The sequence below is a fragment of the Macrotis lagotis genome, chromosome X, assembly GCF_037893015.1.
Source record: "Macrotis lagotis isolate mMagLag1 chromosome X, bilby.v1.9.chrom.fasta, whole genome shotgun sequence".
In the NCBI taxonomy this organism is placed as follows: Eukaryota; Metazoa; Chordata; class Mammalia; order Peramelemorphia; family Peramelidae; genus Macrotis; species Macrotis lagotis.
In genome coordinates, this window is record NC_133666.1 from 571,789,886 (window position 1) to 571,813,545 (window position 23,660).

General features: G+C 32.8%; 1 protein-coding gene and 1 pseudogene across 1 annotated transcript in view; one reads left to right on the top strand and one right to left on the bottom strand.

The window, feature by feature from the left end:
* The window catches only part of CSMD3 (CUB and Sushi multiple domains 3), a 639,662-nt gene that overhangs the window by 563,563 nt on the left and 52,439 nt on the right, over positions 1-23,660 (bottom strand). Inside the window, exons 7-8 of the mRNA XM_074202120.1 lie at positions 3,436-3,651; positions 359-547 (exon numbers count right to left, since the gene is read on the bottom strand). Of these exons, the coding sequence (XP_074058221.1) occupies positions 359-547; positions 3,436-3,651 (405 nt within the window). The remainder of the gene's footprint in view (positions 1-358; positions 548-3,435; positions 3,652-23,660) is intronic.
* Positions 10,809-11,194, top strand: LOC141502836 (large ribosomal subunit protein eL22 pseudogene; annotated as a pseudogene).

A 23,660-nucleotide genomic window follows, 5' to 3' on the forward strand; every position in this document is an offset into this window, starting at 1 on the left:
ATAAAATATCAACAAAACTGGAAAAATTAACTAACAATGTGATGATATTTCATCTTTTACATAATCTCAAAACTAATTTTTATCTGTTCATTGTCATCAGTAAAAAACAAAAAATAAAAAATCTAAAAAGCATGATTGCTTAAATGCAGCATCTAGAAAGCAGAAATTTGTTTATCTATACTAGATTTCTAGGTTTAAAAGAAATCTAAAATAATAAAACTAAAAAAAAACATTGATGAAAAAATCCAACAGATTGTAAAAACTAAGGGTATGTTACCATGCACATCCATGCTATACATCTGCAACTCCATGGACAGTGACAACACATACAAGCAAATGAAAGCAGCTGACCACGTACCCACACACCTTGGCAGAGGTGCACTCCACACACGCCGGCCACCACCAAGACAGATGATCTCAGAAGTTCCTTCTAGACGGTATCCCGAAGAGCATGAGAAAGTCAGTGTATCTCCAACTCCAAAGTTCAGTCCAATTCGGTTGCCATATTGGGGAATTCCAGGATCCTCACAAGGTTCAAGATTATATTCTGCAAATTGGTGGGAATGGGATATGAGGAGGAAGAAGAAGGGTGAAAGGGCATATTGAGTTAAGGATGGTAAAAAAAAGAAAAATGAACATGTCATGTTAGAAGAGTATTATTTCCACCTGATTCAACATATGCCAACAATTCATTTTAGAACTTGATTTTCAGCTTTAGTCTAACTTTTCTACCTGGGACTATGACTCACAAAGAAATATGCATCCATGAATAATTTTTGCACTAGAAAGATGCCATATGCCATTATTATTTTGTTTTAAGAATATAATGATTGAAAATAGTAACAAGAAGTATTTGAGGGAACCATATTTTCAGAGATACTGGAAAGTATCTAGAAGATATGAAAAATAGATAAAGTCTTATTGATTATGACATATAAGGACTAGTTGAAAGAACTGAGGCTATTTATCTTAGAAAACAAAATACTTTGGGGAGAGTGGACATCAAACTTATGAAAGGCTGTTATTTGAAAGAGGAATTTGTTGGACAGCTTTTTTTTCTTTGTTTCACCCCATTAAAAAGAAGGAAGGAAAATGAGCGGAAATGATACAGAGCCCTCAACACTTCCTAGTGAAGCAAAAGCAAATCAAAATGTAATTAGGGGCATATTAACAAAATAAATAAAATAGAAAATAAAGATACATTCTAAGTGAATATGTAGCCCACAATAATTCTTAGATATCATTTTAATTTGAGTTTGATACCACTGATAGAGGATAATTTAGGCTTAATGTAAAGAAAGATTTCCAAAGAATTAGACCTACTGTGAGGCAGATAGGCTTTTTAAAGAGGTAATGGACACACTATACATAGAATCTTTAAGCAAAGGCCCCTTATTGCATTGATGGAAACTTAGAGCCTACAGATCATTTGGACTGGCTCTGCCATGGTAATTGCAGGTGGGATTTGAAATTCAATAAATCTAGGAGCTTTTTGTGGGTGAATTATTTAAATGTTTGACCAAATATAGCAGGTGAATGGTATTATAAATATCCAAATGACTCTTGGCAGGCAGAAAAAAGGTTCCCCACTACTGTCTTATTGTGTATGTTATAAAATGATTCAATCATGAATTGGAATGAATGTCCTTTGAGATCATTTTAATTCTGAAACTTTGTTCTCCTTACTTCAATGTAAGTGGCTAATTTTCATTAGCCATCCTAAACCCATGGCAGAACTGGCCAAGTTTTTTTTAGAACTTAAACACACCAGAATAGGTCCCATATCAAGACAAAAGGCCAAAGAGTAGTCATGTCACCTATCATTATATGTATCTTTAATGTGTTATTTCAATTTATATTAATAAATTACAGCTAAGTTCCTTGTAAGCCTAACCTGTGTTTGTTTCATTTAGATTCTAAAAGACTAAAATATCTGATCAACTACCTTCACTGCCTTTAGCAAGGATTACTTTGGGCTGAAAATATTTTAGGGCCATTTGAGGTCCTCATATCAATTAAGGCTCCTCAATCCCATGTGGAAGTCTTGTCTTTCCCCTTCTTTTACCCTAGTCACCAAGCAGAAATCTTAGAATCTTCCCAGTTCAACTTACTATGATCAATATAGAATACAACAGATACTTATGGTGTTTAAGTAACTAGCTGGTTTAGATAGTGAATTGCTGGACATGGACATGGAGTAAGGAAGACTTGGATTCAAATCCTGCTTCAGTCATTTATTCAGTTTGTGACCCTGGGCAAATAATATAATCTCTACTAGCCTTTGCTTCCTCTTCTAAAAATAATGTAATAAAAATGTCTATGTTACAGGATAGGATCAAATGAGATCCTTATATGTAAAGTATTATAAAATTTAATGATCTCTATAAAAGTTATTATATTTAATATATATTAATGTATTAAATATCATTTTAATAATTAACTAAGTAACAATGTATCTTTTTAATAACTAATATTAAATGTATCTTTTTAATAATTAATATTAAAAGCAGTAACAGTTAAAAACAGAAAAGAATTGTCTAGTTTATTTTTATAAATCCTTAATCTCATCTCACTGAAAATAGTTTAAATAATGTTATGTACCTTAGATTAGATGCCTGATGCTAACTGAAATTGCTGCCAGTTCATGACACTGGTGGTCTAAGGGAAAGGGAATGGGTTCTTTACTTCATGTCTCAAAATTATTTCTTGGCCTACCTGCAATTTACAATAAATTCTTTCATTATCACATAATAAATTTAAGTTGAGAGGCAATATCATTTACTATACAGAGGGCCAGTTTTGAAGTCAGGAAGAACTGATTTTGGTAGATGCTAGGTGTCTCTGGGCAAATCACTTGACCTCTGAGTCTTAAGAAAGAATAAAAAGCTCTGAGACTAAGCATAGGCGTTCTCAAATTTTTGTGTGTGTCATAGATGACTTTGGAAGTGTGATAAAATGAATTCTTTTCTGAGAACAATGTTTTAAATTGAACAAAATAAAATACATAGGATTCCAAAGGAAATCAGTGACATTGTAATGAAGTTACAAAAATAACTTTTAGAAAAGATTCACAGGCCTCAGTAAACCTTGCTATGGCAAGAATGAGAATGATTTAATCTTCATCAAAAAGGGGAGGTAGTGGGGTGGCTAGGTGGTTCAGTGGATAGAGCACCAGCCCTGGAGTCAGGAGTACCTGAGTTCAAATCCAGCCTCAGACACTTAATAATTACCTAGCTGTGTGGCCTTGGGCAAGCCACTTAACCCCATTTGCCTTGCAAAAACCTAAAAAGAAAGGGGGGGAGGTAGGACAATACCATATCTATAAACAATTCCCCTTTGATGAAGCCACAGATCTAGACAAAAAAATAAAAAAAAAAACCCAAAAAGTTTAGTTAAAAAAACAAAAAAATGAACTGCTCATTTATGTTTTCTTACCAGAGAATGTAATGTTAAATCCTTCGTATGATATTGAAAAATCTGAAATAAAACGCAATTGAGCCCTGAAATTTCCATAGAGACCAGCATTGATTGTTGAAGGAAGTTCTGAGCCAGTGAGCCGTGCCAAAGGTTGGGTAAAACTGCCATTCTCTGTGATTAGTAAGTAGTCATGATGATCTTCCAGATGAAAAGTATGAAAGGTGAATTGTACTCCTGTTGGGGGTTAGGAAGAGAAAGGAAGAAGATTTGACTTACAAACCACATCAGGAACTCAAATGCAATTACATAATTTATTGAAAATAAGAATTTCATGAGAATAGTGGTCTACAAATTCAGTTTTATACTTAAAAGGCTTAGAGTATGCATCTAATGTATTCACAATATTAATATTTTATTTCTGCAACGACTCAGAAATTAAATTAGAAAATTTATGGCTTAAAGGGAATCAGATGATAATTTCTAATAATTTAAACAAATTTTAAAAAATAAGCAACTTTTGGTTAATAAAACTTTTAATATTCCATATTACATTTTTCCTAGTTAGAAATGTGCTTTCATAATTTCTTTATTGCAACAAAACCGATGATGAGAACAGACAATTTCAAAGTAGCTTGCTTTTAAAGATGAATCATTTTAAAATAAAGTTTTATAATCATTTTTCTAATTGTGGGAATTTGTAATAAATATTGTTCAATAGTATATATCCTTTAATATATCTATCTCCACTGGTACAATGGCCAATTTATCTGTAGCAAATATTCTCAGAGAGTTGCCTGGGGTCATGAAAGATTGTGGCTTGCTCCTAGTCTCTACTAATATGATTTGTTAGAGGCAAGACCTTAAGCTAGATGATCCAGAACTAACCCCCTAATCACAATTTCATGTTGTCTTTCATTATTTATATGATGAATTTTTTCATTTCTTTGAGTTTCAGTCTTAAAGTTTAGGGTTTCCTTTCTAGTCAGGCTTTATGTGAGTCCTGGACCCCATGCTAACCTATAATAATAGTTAAAATAGGGGAGAATGTCACCAATTTTAATCAAAGATTTGAAGAATAGTCCCTATAAAACTGAGTAAAGATTTTTTTCAATGGTTAAAGCTGGCAGTGATCAATGAGAAGAGAAGACAAGAAAAGGCTTACAAAAGAAATTGAAACAGAAGAGATTTAACGACCTAGTAAAAAAAGAAAGGACATGTTGGAACTAAAAGGGGAACTCCACCATTAGTAATATTAGTTTTGGTTCCATTTTGTTAGCATCTTTGCTGCTAGCAGAGACACTCTTGAAACTTTCAATTTTAGGTATGATGCTGTCAGTGATTTTTATTAGATTTTTGTATTAAGAAGAGTGATACAAGAAGGGATCAATAACTTCCTTCTTCTCTTTGTCCAAGAGAGAAATAGTTAACAATTATACAATGTTCTCTATAGTATACAAAGTACAAGAAAACAAACTCTCACTCTCCTGAAAGATAAATGGAATGAAGTTCATTATACTCATAGCTTATAATTTCCAAAATCTCCACATTTTAATACAAACTCACTATAAACTATACCCATTAATCAACTAATTAATGAATAAATAAATTAATAAAAAATAAATAAATACATTTATGTGAAATGACCAACTTTGGACTAACAGATTCTCCCATTGTTAGGCAGAAGTGTTACATAAATGTAGCAGAGCTATTCCAACCTCCCTTCCAGAATACTGAAGTTCTCATATACCTTCATCCATCCTTTTGTTTCCTGGGTTAACACAAAGTAGATTTGTAATGATATCAAATATTGGTCTCTTAATTGGTACTAAGGCTGTAATGAACTTGGACTTGGAAGGAAAATCGTGATTGAATCATGCTTGTTACCCTCAACTTGTGCCCAAGTTGTGATAGTTGGGCCAGGTCATGATTCTATTACCCTTTGGGCAAATTTGTGAAATCTATGGTTACAGATGCAAAGAGGTACTGAACAGTTCCAGATCATGATTTAGAATTGTGAAGCAGAAGTCCTGAAAATCTTGGAAGCAAAAATATTTTTCTGTATTCCCATATATACTGGGATTTCTTCTGTGGGTTTAGAAACAAGAGCAAAAAATGAGCAGCAAATTGTGACTATCATATGTAAGAATTCAGACTTGTAAAAAAATACCAGAGACTGATTTAGAGGAGAAATTTGAGAGGGGTTGAGGAAAAAATGAAAAAAGAATCATTAGGCTTAGATTCTACTCACTGTTTTCTTAAAAAAAATAGTTGAAGATCAAAGTTTAGGCTAAAAGATGATTAAAACTCCAAAGATTTGTCAAAACACTTGATTTTAAAGGAAGAATCACCATCTTGTCAGAGAAGATGAAGCATTAGTAATAAAGGCAGAGGACTGATGTCTATGAACACCTGATGGGGAGGTTAAGTCTGGTTTTATATCAGAAAACTGCAAACAGAAAGAACTAATCACATGGAAGGAATGTAGTATAATTTATTTGAATGAGTGTCATTCTTTTATTCCTTCTTTGTCTTAAAAAATAAGCCAATAGCCACAGCAATGTTGATATTAAACTTGACAGATACTGATTCAAAAGGAAGTCTATGAGATTTCCTTACAAATTCAAAAAAGTGTTAACAAAAAAGCAAGTATGAAATCCTTTGATTTTTAAGAGAATTACAACTTCAGGGCAATCTCCTTCCCTCCCTACTACTAATATCTCTACTACTACTACTACCACTCCAGCTGTTTATTCTACTAGTAGTATCAATAGTTATTGTTATAGTTAATATTTATATGGCATTTTGAGTTAAACATATTATTTTATTTGATCCCTAAAACAAACCTAGGAGTTAGGTATTATTACTTTACCTATTTTGCAAATGAGAAAAATAAAACCCACTTGCTGGGTGACTGCAGTTTGGTGAATACATTCTATATGCCCATTCCCATATTTCCTTAGTCCAGAATTAGGTAGTCACCTGATCATCACTCATTTCCTTCTTTCCTTGTCATTCTCTTTGCTGGTAACAAAGCTAGAGACTTTGGGGAATTTGGGGTTTTGTTAGCTGTTTACTTTTATATCTATGATATTTACATTGTAATAAAAATATTTTGGCCCAAAATTATCACTAATTTCTAATTATTTACTTGGTCACAGTTAATTCTAGAAGTAATTTGGCAAATATTTTCAAAATATATGAATCCTGGGAAAGAAACTAAACTGCACAAGGGTTTACAGGTTATGTTTTCCACACTGTTTCCTCTTGAAGGCAAGGAGACAAAAACTAATTTGGGAAATAAAATGCTGGTTGAGAAGGTTGTGTGTAAAACCTTGTTTTGAATTTCTATACTAGTAACAAATAGGAATTACAGGTGTCTGGCCAGGGATGGAATGTACTTAACTAAGAGTGGTAGAGAATATATCTGTGCTAACTTGGAAATCTAATCAAAAGTGCTTTAAAGACCAAAAATTGACTCGTTTTGCAATTGCTTATATAACCATGAAGAGTAGCTGCAACATATGAAGAATACCAGTTGAAAACACCTATGCATACAAGAATGTCTAAGATTTAGACTTCAAACAAGAAATTTCTTGACACAAGAAGATATATTAAGCTAACAGATATCAACAGACTTGGTGGGACAAAAATCCATGACTAGATTATGACTCTGCTAGTAATGCCTTATTCCAAAGGAAAAGTATTGATTTGAAGAAATCTTGGAATCAGAGAATAGAAGCACAGTGAAAAGCATTTGGGTGCAGATTGGTAGAGAAACAGAAGGAATTTATCATCCAAGGATACTATGAACTAACGGGACAGAAAAAAAGTGTGAAGAATTCAATATCACTGAACTTACACAGAACATGACAAGGCAGTAGGGGATTTTACATTTATCCAAATATTTGTCAAAAGCAGAAAAGCTGATAAGTTCTTAATATATAATAATGATAATAATAATAGATATCAACCATTTACAGAAACTAAAGTTTACAAAGTGTATTACAAAAATTATCATATTTAACCTCATCAGAACTATAGGAAGGGGATTTTATCCTTAATATATATATATATAGTAATTGAAGCAGAAGTAGACAGTAGCCCAGGGTCACACAGCATATTGTTGTTTTTTTTCTATTTGATTCAGTTGCATCAGAAATTTCAGATTTTCTTGGCAAAGATACTGGATTCCTTGTCCAGCTCATTTTATAGATGAGAAAACTGAGGCAAACAGAGTTTAGTAACTTGCTGAAGGTCACATTACTACTAAATGTCTGAGACTAGATTAAAACTCATAAAGATGAGTCTTCCTGATGTAGGGTATGGCACTCTATCCACTATACCTGCTCTTTATGAAAATTCTATTCTTCTAAAGACAGAAAAATCAAAATTAAATTCTATATTGACTCCCAGGCTAATTAACAAGGTCAGAAATCTGTTTCAGGAGTTAAAATGAAAGGAGCTATAGTCTATTATCTCTAGTAGTTTCAAGTAGCGAGATAAAATCAGGAATAGTACAAAATGCATCTCATATTAAGGGAAAGCAAACATCAACAAAGTATTCAGAAGAAGGTAAGGTCCAATAGGACAAAAATTCTACATGTGAACTCAGTCTTGGAAGCATGGGGAACTCTCAAGAATGAAATCCTCTTCTAACAAACAAACAAACTAAAAAATCCAACAAACAGACAAATGGAAATGAATCATTCCGAAGAGGAGAGAAAATAGGGCAGTTAGGTGTATATATACATATGCACATACATACATATATATGTATATATATTTGTACAGAGAAGATGGATGCAAAGGCAAATAGCAGAAGGTGAACATGAATATAGAGCAGTTAAGTTTAAAAAATAGTATTCAAGAATGCTAGAAAACAGGAATGTTCTGAGACTGTCAAGAAAAGTTTACTAAATACAATGAAAAGGTTGTTAGTTTTCATTTTAGATTATATTGGGAGAAAGTGCAGGATCAAACAAGAGCATGGCCTAATGATGTTTTTTTTTTATTTTATTTACTGGGGGTATTTGTTGATGACAACCAACAACGAAGATAAAAACAGTGATTATTTCTCAATTACTATTTGTGTTCTTTCAAGGATGATAAACTTTGCACAGAAATGACAGATGAAAAATGGCTTTCAGTGAGTTGAAATCAATTAGATAAGATTTTCTTTCAAGGAAATGTTTTTAAAAAGTTATACTTTAATTTTAAGACAAGGGACTCTTTACTCTTCCTCATCACATATAACAACTTTCCAAATCTTACCATTTTTGTTCCACATCTTTCATACACCTTTTTCTCTAATCACACATCTACTAATCTAGGTCAAGTTTTATTTTTAATCACATTGACTAGTTTGTCACTAAAGACTCCTAAACTGATTTCCCTGGCTCACGATTCTCCATACTACCATTCTCCTCAAAGCTGTAAATGGCATTAGCAGAAAGGATAGGTTTGATAATGTCACCTCAATAAATTCCAGTGATTCCTTATTATTCCTAGGATCAAATAAAAACTGCTCTTTTTGACTTTTAAAGCTCTTCAACACAGATTCATCCCACCTTTTTAGATTTATTATATATATTATTCCCCTTCAGGCATTCTGTGCTTTGATCACAATTAGTTTCATGCTATTTCTCCACACATATCCCATCTCCATACCTTTCATGGGAGGTCCCCTATTACTGAAAGGGGGTAAAACTTTTCACCTCCAGTTCTTGAAATGCTTGATTTCTTTAAGAGTTAGTTCAAAGTCCACCTTCTGCATTAGGCCTTTCCTGATCTGCCTGGCTTCCAGTGCCTTATTGTCCTCCTACAATTTCTAAGTTTTTCTTCTATATGTTATATTTGTGGTCTTGTGTATTTATGTATCCATATGTTATCTCCATTATTAAAACAGAAGCAACTATTTTTTATTTTAATTTTTTTCATATTTTGTAAGCCTATTGCCTAGTACAAGTGCCTGATAGTTAACAGTTGGAATAGTTGGAAGGTAATAAATGTGTATTGATTAGAAAACTGATTGATGAATGCATTATGGGTTAATATCATTTTTTAAAAATTCATACCATTTGTGCCCAAAGGAATAATTAGAAAAAATGCAATAGTGACTCATTTTTAAATAAGTTTTGGAACATTCCTTGTCCTACATACATATCTACTGAAATGAACAACCACTATTCTTTTCTCTTTTTTATCCTTATTACATACTTTTCCAAGTAGGATAATACCTGAATCTCTAGCATCAACAGAGAGAGAAAATTTGATAATGATAAATAATAATGATAATTATAATAACTACTATACTTATTATGTGTTATGTATTTTGCTAAGAACTTTATAAATAGTATCTCATAGATTGGTTAAAATGACAAAAAAGAGATACAATGATCAATGTTGGAGAATATGAGAAAACTGGGTTACTAATGCATTGATGATGGAATTGTGAACTGATTCAATCATTCTGGAGAGCAATTTGGAACTATTTGGAACTATGCTCAAAGGTTAACAAAACTACATACTCTTTGATTTAGCAATACCACTACTAAGCCTGTATCCCAATGAGTCTGTATTCCCCATAAAAAAAGAGAAACAAACCCTCATGTACAAAAATATTTATGGCAGTTCTTTTTTGTAATGTGATATATGAATGTGATAGAATACTACTGTTCTGTAAGAAAAGATGGTCATGCAGACTTCAGAAAAGCTTGGAAAGACCTGCTTAAACTCAAGTGAAATGAGCAGAACCAGAACACTGCAAACATTGCCAGCAATATTTTATGATGATTAACTATGATGGATTTAACTCCTCTCAGCAGTTCAGTGATCAAGTCTGAACAGAGACCTTAGCATACTATTTTCACTTTTTTAATTGTTTTATGTTCTTTTTCTTTTTTCTAAAGTTTCCCCCCTTTAGTTCTGATTCATTTTTCACAGCATGATTAATATGGAAATATGTTAAACATGATTGTACATGCATAACATATATTACTCATTGTCTTGGGTAGGGGGGAGGAAAGAGGAAGCAGAAAATGTAGATCTCAAAAGCTTACAAAAAGATGAATAATGAAAACTATTATTGTATGAATTTGAAAAATAAAATAATATTCAAAATATTTATTATTTCATTTGATTCTCAAAATGACCTTAGAGACATATGCTATTATTTTCCTCCATTTACAGAGAAGTAAATTGAGATAATCAGGGGTTACATGTACAAGTTTACAAAGCTGGTACATAGCTGAGGCTGGATTTGAAGTCAGGTCTATCCCACTCCAGGCTTAATTCTCTGTCCACTCATTTACCTAGCTAAGAACCAAATATTTTCTTCTCAAGGTGTCCTCCTTTTGAAAGAGTGCTTCGCCCTTTCTGCCTGCTGAATCGCCATGGCTCCTGTGAAATCTTCGATGAAGGGTGGCAAAAAAAAAAGAAGCAAGTTCTCATGTTCACCCTTGATTGTATCCATCCTGTGGAAGATGGGATTATAGATGCAGCTAATTTTGAGCAGTTTTTACAAGAATGAATCAAAGTGAATGGAAAGGATGGCAACTTCTGTGGCAGAGTTGTAACCACTGAGAGAAGCAAGAGTAAGATAACCCTGACATCAGAGGTGCCCTTTTCTAAAAGGTATTTGAAGTACCTGACAAAGAAATACTTAAAGAATGACAATCTACTCGATTGGCTTCGGGTGGTGGCCAATAGGAAGGAGAGTTATGAATTTCGGTACTTCTAGATCAACCAGGATGAAGAGGAGGAAGAGGAAGAAGATTAAACCCTTTTGGGTCTGGATACCTTTTTGTATATGATCTTAAATAAAATTTGAACCAAACCCCCACCCAAAAAAAGAGTGCTTCAACTTTGCTTCTTACTTTTATGCCATCCATAGTCCTAATATTTTCTTTCTACCAATGAGTTTCCTAATTTTACAGATACTTCATGCAAGTCAGAATTATCCTTTCCCTTTTCAAATTCTTTTAATTATTTCGTTTATAATAAAGTTCCTCTTCCAAGTTCTTTTTGCAAGGCAATGGGGTTAAGTGACTTGCCTAAGGTCACACAGCTAGGTAATTATTAAGTGTCTGAGGCTGCATTTGAACTTTGGTCCTCCTGACTCCAGGGCCAATGTTCTATCTACTTATGCCACCTAGCTACCCCCCTTCCAACTTTTTAAGGAAAATTTGATTTTTTTCTCTATTACCCTGAAGACAAGAGAGCAGAATACTGTAAAATTCATTTACTTAAGTTTCAGCAAATATTGATGCAGGCTAGATGATAGTGCTTCTGATTAGATACTGATGCATTAAATGACCACATCCAAAGAGTGGTAAAATAATTGTGATGTATCATCTTGGAAGGAAGCTTCCAGTAGAGCACTTCAGAGTTTTTTAGCCCTGTATTGCTTAACATATTTTTCAGTAACTTAGATCAATGAACAGCTCACACATTTATCATATTTTCAGATGACTAAAAACTGGAAGGGATGCCGATATAATATTTATTTAAGAGAATTCATAACAATTTCCATATTTGAAAAAATTTTGATAGACTAGAAAACTGGACTGAATTAAACTATCAGACTCTTAATAGAGGCGAAGGTAAAATTTTAAATCTCAGTTGAAAAATAAATTTTAAAAGAAGAGAACTATAGATTGGTTACAGGATGTCCAAGAAAAAAATAAAAGATCTTTTAATATAGTAGATTTCAAGTTTACTATGAGTCAAGATTGTGTGGTATGTCATTAAGAAAGTAAATGTGATCCAGGCTACATACATTAAGTAAAACATGGTAGGCAAAAATAGGGAGATGATAGAACTTCTATCTTTTGTCCTATTCAAACCACATCTTGATTACTTCATTTCCTGAAATATATCACATTTCAGGAAAGAAGAGTACTTTGTAGGTGTCCAAAGGAGGTAACCAGGACATTAAAGGATGGCCTGAAAGAATTGAGAATGTTTAGTCTAGGGAGGACAAGACTTGCGAGAATATGTTAATAGTTGTTTCCTTCGATTATTGAACATTTCATACTTAATGTCCTATAGGTATCTTCATTTATCAAAAAAACTAAATTCATTATCATCCTCCCCAAATACTTCTCCTCACCAAAACTTTTTGTTATTGTCTAAGGCACTTTCATACTCCTAGTCACTCAGCCTTACAATGTAGGTCTTATCTTCAATTTTTTACTCTCACATCTCCAAATTGGATTTGTTGCCATGTCTCTCAATTTCATCTTCATGTTATCTTCATCATATCTCCTTCATGTGTTTGCTTCTCACCTCTGAACCTAAAAACCATCCTAATAAAAGGTCCTTATTACCTCACTTTTGTTTTATTTAAGGAGCATGATGGTTGATCCCCCTAAGAAAAATATCTTCCCACTTCAGTCTATCCTATTTGGGATAATATGTAACAATGTCACTTTTTTACTTGTGCCTGGAACATAGTAGAAATATAATAAATTTTTATTGACTGACTAAATTTTCAATTAAACTCAAGGGATTACTTATATCTTCAAATACGAAAATTATTTGGTTTTCAAAGGTATTTATAATTGGCTCCCACTTCCACTCCATGTGTTAATGCTGCAATTTTTTTCTGTTTCTCATGCCTAAAATACTCTCCTCCCCACTTTCATTTCCTGGCCCCCCTAACTTCCTTCAAGTTCCAGTCAAAATCCCACCTTCAACACGGTCTTCCCCATTCTCTCTTAATTTCAGTACCTCTTGACTGTTGATTATTTCCAAATAATTATGAATATAGTTTATTTGTATGTATTTCTTTGCATGCTTATTTTTTAGATTGTGAACTCCTTAAGAGCAGAGGCTCTTTTTGAAATCTTTCTTTGCATTTCGAGGACTTAGTATTGTCTCTGGCACATACTATGAACTGAATAACTGAGCAAAATCAGAGGACAGTTGTATGACTGGCCCTTTCCAGAAGCAATGATATTGTTGATGGGATTACGAGGCTATTGAGGAAAGAAAGCTGTGTCTGTGGCATAAATGCAAATATTTCCTAGTCTATTCAGTTTCACTGCAAAGATGCTTCTTTTTCTATATACGTTACTGAAGTAAGCAAGGTTTTTTTTTACTTCTGTGTTTTTTTTCCAAGTACCTCTAGTAGTCAACTTCCCTTCAGAACTCTACTTACTTAATGAATATCTTTTCTTTTTTTTGTCACCTGGAACCGGCACTTGTATTATCTAGAATTTTAGAATATCAGAGCAGAAACATTAGCACACAAAGTATTAGAACTTGAAATAAAGAATGTTATAAGTGAGGGAAATCTTTTTGTTGTTGAAAATTTTTATACATTATTTTTTCCAATTACATATAAAAACAAAAGTTTTAACATAAAAAAACTTGAGTTTCAAACTCTTTCCCCTTCCTTCTCCTCTATCTTGTTAAGAAGGCAAGCAATTTGATATGTCATATATGTGAAGTCCTGGAAAAACATATTTCCAGATTAACTGTTGTAAAAGAAAAAACAGAGCAAAAAATGTAGTCTATTTCAATCTGCCTTCACATCCCATCATTCTTTCTCTGGAGGTGGAGATCATTTTTCATTATGAGCCCTTTGAAATTGTCTTGGATCTTAGTATTACTGAGAATATCTTAGTCATTCACAGTTGATCATGATAAATATTGCTGTTATTGTGAATAACATTCTCTTGCTTCTGTTCATTTCACTTTGCATCAATTTATGTAAGTCTTTTCAGGTTTTTTCTAAAACTATCCTCCACATCATTTCTTTCTTCTTAAAAATTTATTTATTTGTTTGTTTGTTTGTATATTTATTTTCATCCAAATGTCCTTGTATATTTCCAAGTTACAAAATTTCCCTCCACCCTTCCTTCCCCCAGCCTTCCCTCAGAAGGGAACAGTCAGGTTAGCATTTTTTTCCATACATATTTTGTTAAAAATATTTACAAATTAGTAATTTTTGGTGTGGGGAATTAGGATTAAATGATTCATAAGAGATAATTTTTATAAAGTGTTCATCAGATTCAGAAGGGTTGTTTGTTCTGTCTGTATGTGTATGGGTATTTTTTCTCAACAATTTTGTAGCCTCACCCATCCTCCTTTCTCTTGTCATACCAAAGTCCTCCTCTAATTGGTCTTTTCTTCCTCTTCATATTATCATTCTTCTTTTGTTTAATTCTTTTTTTTCCCCCATTACGTCCTTTGGTTTCAGTTCAATTCTCTTTTTCTTATTTTTTTTTCAGTTTATTGAAGCCTCTGAACTTTTTCTAACCAAATTATACTTCTAGTTTTTGCAAAATTTTAATGGGCTTCCAAATATCCTACTTCACATCTTCTGCTAATTTCTGGTCATTATAGAAGTTACTTAACAGTTCAAGCTCTGAGTATTTTCATCTTTATAAAGAAGAATTGGATGAAATTAATTTTAGTTTTCTTCCAAATGCACTGTTCATAGAATTTACATTGTAAGAGTGAAAATCTATTATGTAACTTGTTATATAATTTATTAAAGACTATGTGTAATACATTATACTAGATGATAAAGATACACAGACAAAACAGAAAGATAATTCCTGCTTTTAAGGAGGCCATCTTCCTGAACAGAGAAGGGGTTTCATAAGAAACATATATTAGCGTAACCTAAAGTAAATTGAGGAAAGAAATAAAATTAATAATGATCATGGAAGGCATGAAAGAGGTGCCACATCATTTGAACCTTGAAGGAATACCAAGATTCTGAGACAAAGGTAAAAAGAAAGTATATACTTGTCATGGGAAATGATATCTCTAAATTCACAGAGGTAGGAGATGAATAATAAAGTTCAGAGAAAAGTTAATAATTCAGTTTGACTGAAACACAGAGTGTGTGAAATGTAGTGTGAAATAAATCTGGAATGGTTACAGACACCATCAAGAAAGAGAATATAATGAGGCAATTGAAGGTGGTCAAGAAAAGAATCCTGGAGAGCATGATTATATAGGAGAACTAAAGATAAAAAATAAAGAAAACAAGAGGATGTTCCTAGGAGAAGAAAATAATTAATAAAATCTACTATTATTAACATATTCATTACATTACAATGTAATGTAATGCCATAGGAATCAAGGAAGGCCACTAGATTTGGCAAACACATCACTGGTGATGTTTCAGCAGTCACTAGACTGTTGCTGACAAAATCAAGATTATAGTTGTATTGAGGAGTGATTGGGTGAGGATATAGTGTAAGATACAAGTATAGCCTATAATTCACAATTTTGATGAAAAGAGATGGGATGTGTTAAAGGTGAAGTAGGGTCAAAGAACAGCAATGAGAGGCAAACTTGAATATATGAGACTTTAAGAAGTACTAAGAAGTATTGGTTAAATAACATTGAATAATATAGAATTAGGAACTCAAATAGCACATAGCAATTCAGAATTTCTTAACTTGGTGGACAGATTTCAACTTGGGGCAAGTCACGAACCTGGGATGTGGAATAAATTACATCTTTATTTTTACTGTTGTTGTTTGCCCTTCTTTTCCAAAGAACAATGACATCTAAAGCGGTATCTTAAATTGTGCTTAAACAGGATTTAAATGAGGAACAGTTGTATAAAGTCATTAGTCTTCCTCTCTGTTCCTGACTCATCCAACTTCAGTGGCAGGACAAAAGTCAAGATGACAGCCAATGGTCACAGATGCAATGATTGACCTGGGCATTTTTGATGCGGGATCATTTCACTGCACCTGCTTCAGCTGAGTTCATGGCCATTGGAAGTAAATGTGCCTATCTGCCCTTTCAAATAAGGAGAAGTCTTCATATGCTTGACATATATTTCTCTCTAATTCATCAAAACTTTTAAAGCCTGTCAATTATCCTCAAACTGGTTTAGCCTATCTGCCAAGATGGTTTACCACAATGTGGCTTCTATGCTTGCTACAACTTATTGAAGTCACAAGTTTGAGATGGGTAAGGGTGGACACCAAAGATAGATTGGCAGCCCTGTCCTCACACCAAAGATGATAGTCCTCTCTAAATACCCTGTACACACTCTAGCTGAAACTTCTAACTAAAATTTAATATTTCTTTCAGTTATAAAGGAAAGAAAATAAGGTAGAGTTCTATAGGTTAAGAAAAGAGGAGATTTCCTTTTAATACAGTGTAAATCCTGTCTCTTGAATTACTAAGTAGACAAGGAGAGGTTGGATTGTGAAGATTCCTGCCTTGAGTAAGAAATGATGATGACAATGATGATGATGATGATGACGATGTTTGTCTTTCATTCTTGAAGACCATGGCATCAGGGAAGTGATGCCATCACAAGAAAGTAAATTGGATTTGAGTGAGGAGATGCTTTGCTAAGTCGCCAGTCTCACTTTGTACTCTGGAGACATCTGGGTCCAGTCATCAGATATGAATCAGGACTCCAGGAGATAGCTCTGAATAAAAGGAAATCAGGGTTAAAAGACTTGCCCAAGATCACACAGTTGTAAATTTCTGAAGCTGGATTTTAACTCAGGTCCTCCTGATTTCAGGAGTCAACTAGCTGCCAAGATGGGTAAAGGGTCTTCCTAGGAAAAAAAATCCATGCTTCTATAGTTTTCTGTATTTTTGAATAATTATACTCCAACTAAGACTTCCTCTATTCTTCCAAAAGATATCCAAAGCTTTATTTCTTTTTTTGTATAAATACAGATTTAATTAACACTTACAACCTGTGAAAATACAAAACCTTAAGTGTTAATTAAACCCCTATTTACACAGCAAGTATAGTGTAGCCCTACATCTTTTTGTATAAGGGAGTTTATTTTAAACCCTATTAATCCTTTGTTCCCTGAAATAATAACTAGTCTTTGGTATGCTTCCAGATAAAAATCTTACATCAAAGAGAGTCATGATTAAGAAAAACAACAGCAAAAAATCTTTTGCTTACAACTCATTTCACTTTGGTGAGTAGCAAAATGACCATGTTTTTTAAGGAGGTTGTTTTTTTTCTTTTAAAACAATATATAGTAGCTATATGTTATAAGTAAGATTTATTATGTTATCATTTTCCAATAACATTATGCAAGCTTTATCCTTATGTCTGGAGATAATGAGTTGAAGTTTATAATGATCTTAATACTAAAATTAAAAAAATTAAGAATTACTGGTTAGATGCTAAAGACTTCAGTTTCCATTGCTATTATGGACTGAATATAGAGGGTTTTTTTTAAGACTATAGTGTCATAGAGTAGGATTTAGATTTCTGTACCACTGTGCAAGATACGAAATAACCTGTTCTTAGCAAGGGATATAATGCATCCATCAAGACAAGGATGAATATATCTGCTTTTGCCTGGTAAGTTTTAAATCTCAGCATGAGAGTTTTAAAGTGAAAATGGAAGGACAAGGAAAAAACTGTCCATATATCTGCCAAACCAGATACTTTAAAGAGCAGCATAGAAAGATAAATATTAGTAAAGATGCTCTGTAATTCACAGTAGATGCTGTCTGGAAGGACAGTACCAATTTTTATAGACACAGATGTCCATATAGAAACATGCAAAAGTCAGAGCCAGTATTACTGTAAGGAGGTAAGTTTGAGTTCAAATTACTGCGACATGGTTGTATGTGATGCATGACAATGAGTGACAATAATAAGGTATTCATCAAAGGAGTAAGAAATGGAAAATTATAATTGAACTAGATTAATTCATTACTTAGAAGGAAGAGATAGATGATTTCCAGAAGTAGATCACAGTTAATAATAAGGCATCATAGGGGTCTCAGTTTAATTATCCTGACATCTTCTAGAATCCTTTTTCTGTTAATAGAAGAATTTATGAAAAATTCTTGATTTTTATGCTAATGATTTACTTTTTCAAAATGTAGAAGAATGACCAGGGAAACTGCTGTTTTGGATATGATTCTGGGAAATCAAAAATAAGTGGTTCAGTTAGAACAAATAATGGGAATCAGGTAAAAGTAAGCAATCAATCATGCAATCTTAAAATTTATGAAAGGAAAGAATGGACCTGAAGGCATAATCTAATATACAACCAATATTTGTCAAGAATATATTTCAGAGTTCAACCATCTGATCAAAAGTGTTTTAACTGGCATGAATCAAGTGGACCTGAGTTCAAATACAACCTCAGACACTTAATAATTACCTATTTGTGTGACCTTGGGCAAGTCACTTAGCTGCATTGAAAAAAAAGCAAATGAGGACCTTGTACTGGTCACAAAGTGATAGGAACATTGAAGGGAAACACACATTCCATTTTTCAGACTTTAGAGAAGCATGGAAAGAAATACATGAACTGATGCTGAGTGAAGGGAGCAGAACCAAGAGAACATCGTACACATTAACAACAACATTGTGAGTCAGTCACCTATAATGGATGCAGCTCCTCTCAATAGTTCAGAGACCTAGGACAACCCTAGAGACCTGTTATGGATAATGCCATTGACATTCAGAGGAAAATACAAAAACAACTGAATGGATCTGAATGGATACTATTTCATTTTTTATAAAAACTTTTCTTATGTAATTTCTTCCTATCCCATGGTTTTCTTTCTTTTCCCTTAGTCCTAATTCCTCACATACAAAATAATTAATATGTAAACAAGTTAAACAAAATGTACACCACAACTTTTACCAGACTGTTTGTTGCTGAAGGGAGAGGGGATGGAAATGGAAGGTGGTAGAAATGTGTGTAACATAAATAGGCAAATATATGAAGGTTGAAAAATCTTCATAACATATAACTGGAAAAATAAAAGCAAATATCAATAAAAAAAGTCATTCCATTTAAAAATGTGTGTTACAGAACTAGATCAAGGTCCTACATAATCTAACATGAGATTTGAATTTCAGTATAAGAGAATTCAAATGGTTCATTAAAAGAAATAGTAAAATGTTATGGTTTAAAAGTTTTTAGGCAGAAGCAGCCCAGAAGTGAAAATGCTCAAGAATGAAATTCTAAAGACAAAAAAAGAGGAAGATAATAGGAAGAGTTATATGAAAATGGGCAAGAATACACAGAAACCTCAACAAACAATATATTTTGAAAAGATATACAGAAATAGAATAAAAACAAAAAATATAAAATTACTATTATGCCTATCTATCTATATAAATATATATTCATATATATTACCATGCTCAAAAATGTTGAGGGTATAAAAAAGCTGAGAATGCATTTTTAAGCTATATTGGTGCAAAAGAGGATCAAAGAAGGGATAGGACTAATGCAAGTGATGGATCTCCATAGTGATAGTAAATGATGATGGAGAGAGCCTCTTACATTACTCATTTATTTCTGTTTTGAGTACCAAGGAGGAAGAACTTTGGCTTTCAATGAGCATGATAGAAATGGCTAATATGAAAATAAGAACCAAGAAAAGTAGAGAGATAATAAAGAAAGCACCATGGGGAGCTCAAGACATCAGCTGCAGATGAATTTCATCTCAGGAACTGGCACTCAATGATTACTGAGTCCCTGTCAAAAAAAATCTTTGATTAACTGTGAAGAAGAGAAGTACTACAAATCTGAAGTTTTGATATTGAAAACAATAAGCCCATGAATTAGACTTTGATTTCTGACAAAATTCAAGAATATAACATTAATTACTTTGCCAATGATACAAAGCCATGAGAGATAGCTAACAAACTTTACTTTAGACAGAAATAGAATTGAAGCAATCTTAACAGATGAATTTTGTGATTTTTAAGGTGGTTATTAAATGCCTAATGACAATTTGAAAAACTTCATTAGAAAATATATATATCAAACATTCATTTTATTCTTTCCCTCCCTCCATCTTCACCCTGAAAAAATAAAGAAGGAAAGGAAAAGGAAAAGGAAAAAAGAGAGAAAAAAAGACAAAGAAAGAGGAACTGAAGAACTCCTGAATTATGTAAGTACAGTTGTTAAAATCATACTCCTATATTAGGCATGTCTAAAAATGAATTCTTATTTACTATATTAGTCTACTATTTGCCATGATGCTTCTAGAATCCTTGTTGATCATTTAGGTTAGGTGATCAGAATTATAATATTTTACTAAATTATTTGTTTTAACAATTTTGAAACTATTTTTCCCAATTCTATATCAAGACAATTTTAGTATTCATTTTTGCAAAATTTTGAGTTCCAATTTTTTTTCTCTATGCCTCCCCTCCTCTCATTGATGATTGTTCAATTGTATTCTATTACATTCAGATCATATAGCTTATTCAGTCATTCCTCATTTTATAGGTAACCTCACAATTTCCAATATTTTGCCAAAATGAAAAGAATTCCTATAATAGTTTTGTACATATGGGTCTTTTTTCTTTGCAATGATCTCTTTGGAATATAGACTTAGCAATGGTATTGTTAGATCAAAGGGTATACAGAGCTTGGTACCCTTTGGGTATAGTACCAGTTGCTATACAGAATGGTTGGATCAATTCACAACTCTACTAAAAATGTATCAATATCCCAATTTTCTAACATCCTCTCCAGTATTTGCCATTTTCCTTTTTTGTCATATTAGTCAATTTGAGTTTCAATTTATATTTCTGTAATCAAAAGTAATTTACAGGGGCGGCTAGGTGGTTCAGTGTATAAAGCACCAGCCCTGGAGTCAGGAGTACCTGAGTTCAAATCCGGACTCAAACACTTAATAATTACCTAGCTGTGTGGCCCTGGGCAAGCCATTGACCCCATTTGCCTTGCTAAAAAAAAACCCTAAAAAAATGTAATTTACAGCACTTCCTCATATACCTATGTCTACACCTTTTATTTCTTCATCTGAAAATTTCCCATTCATATGCTTTGATACTGATAAATTGAGAAATGACTTGCATTCTTAATATAATTGTGTTTTTTAATATTTCAGAAATGAGATTTTTATTGGTGATGCTGCAAAGATTGTTTCTTAGATTTCTGTTTTCCTTCTAATCTTGATTGTATTGGTTTTGTTTGTGCAAAAGCCTTTTAAATTAGTAAAATAAAAATATGTATTTTATATTTTATAATGTTCTCTGTCTCTCTTTTAGTCATAAATTCTACCCTTCTCCATAAATCTAACAGGTTGACTATTCCTTGCTCTTCTAATATGCTTATGGAATCATTCTTTATGTATGACCTTATCTTGCTATAACAGATAAATTCTGAACCAAATTTCAGGAGATGAAATTTAATAGTTATCAGACAAACCATTAAACTGCATTAAAAAAAATCAACCCCAAGTTCAAGCTGGTTCAGGCAATAGTATCCCTGATAAAGATCTAGGAGTGTTAGTGGGCTATAAACTCAGTCTGGTCAGTAGGACAATGTGCCAACCAAAAATGTTGATCGAATCTTTAGTTTCAGTAAACCAGACATAGCTTCCAGGAATAGGGAAGTCAAAGTTCCATTAATGCCACATCAAAAATTTTTCATTCAGTTGTGGGTGTCAGTTTGAGAAGAATATTAATAAGTTGAAGGCTTTAAGTTCATGTCATATAAAGTTTAATTTAAAGAGAGGGATATTTAGTCAAAAGAAAAAGAAGACAATTAGGGTCCTATACTTGTCTTTAAGATTTGAAGAGCTGTCTTGTGGAAGAGCAATTGTTGCAGTTATTTGTCCTTCATTCTTGAAGAGGACCATGACATCAGGGAGGTGATGCCATAACATGCACGTGAATTCGATTTAAATGAGGGAGGGCTGTGTAAAGTCACCTATCTAATTTTCTTCTCTGGAGTCATTTGTACCAAATATGTATCAAAAGGATCAGACCTGTTGTGTTTAGCTATCTTGAGGGCAGAGCCAAAATGAATAAGTGAAGGGTTCAAAGAGGAAAATTTTGGCTTGATTTAAGAAAAACAAACAAACACCTTCCTGACCATCTCAGCTTATAGAAAGTGGAATGGGTTGCCTTCAGAGGAAGAGTTGGCCTTTCACTGGAGACATAGAAGCAGAGACCCGGTGGCACTTACCAAGTATGTTATAAGGGGAATTCATTTTAAATATGGATATTGAATTTGGTGATGCTGAAGTCCCTTCTAACCATATAAGACAACAGTTATGTGATATTCTAAGGCTTTTAGTTCAATACATGTTCAATAGTGTGGCAGCCAGCAAAATGCAGAGAGTCTGAGAGGTAGCTGGGTGGGTCAGTAGATAAAGAGTTCTATACCTGGAGTTAGGAATATTTTAATTTAAATATACACTTATAAACTTTTCAGTTATGTGGTCCTTAACCTCTGTGCAGTTTTATCTCTTCTAAAAAAAGTATAATAATAGCGCCTAAAATCCAGAGTTTTGAGGATCAAATGATAAGCCATTTATAAAGCATTTTAAAATCATAAAGAATGAGATAAATGTTTTTTGTTGCTGCTGCTGCTGATTATGGTGTTGTAATCGATCTACAACTCTATTTGAGGAAACAGAGACCAGGACGAGGAATGGTTTTAGACTCATTTTACTTTTTGTTAGATCACATCTTAAGTATTTTGTTGTGTTATAGGCATGGTTCAGAGGAAAGAAAGTTGGAAATGAAGTAACAGGAGCTGGGTGTTAATCCATTTTGTTTTGCAAAATTAGGGGTAAAATAGATGACCTCTGAAGGTCAATTACTGTGCCAAATCTCTGATTTTATAATCTTTGACTCTATCAAAAAGATCTTCATTCCTAGATAATCTGCAAGGTCCCTTTCAATTTAGATTCTGTGGTTCTTCCTTTAAGCAAAGCAGAAAACATCATTCTATTATAAAGAAGATAAATACTTTCCCTTTGTTATAACTCTCTTTTTGAATTCTTTGATAGCCAAATCAGTAAGTACTCTAGGCAAAGGTTACACATATAAATTAAATGTGATACCTATTATTACAAGCTAAATAAAGGCTACTGTTCCTTTATAAAGAACTGCTTTCTATGAAATTTGCATTCATAGTTCTTTTACATTTGAGAAACTATTTTTTTCTTCTTGGCGTTAATTTAATGTTTGTACAAGATATTTTAATATAAATATATAATTTCATAATGAATGTATAATTATATTTGCCATATTGTGGAAATTTCTCTTTATATATCTGTACACAATTTTTTCTGAGTTTAAAAAATTACCATTATGCTGTTATCAAAAAATCTCATTTATCTTATCGCTAATTTTTCAGTTTGAATGAAGAAGCTTTGAATATTTTCATTTTGTGTAGATACAGCATAAGGGAAATTCTTCATTTATTCTGTAAATATTTATTTGGATTCTATCCTGCACAGCAATGAGAAGGAAGTTAGTGGGAATGAGTAAGACA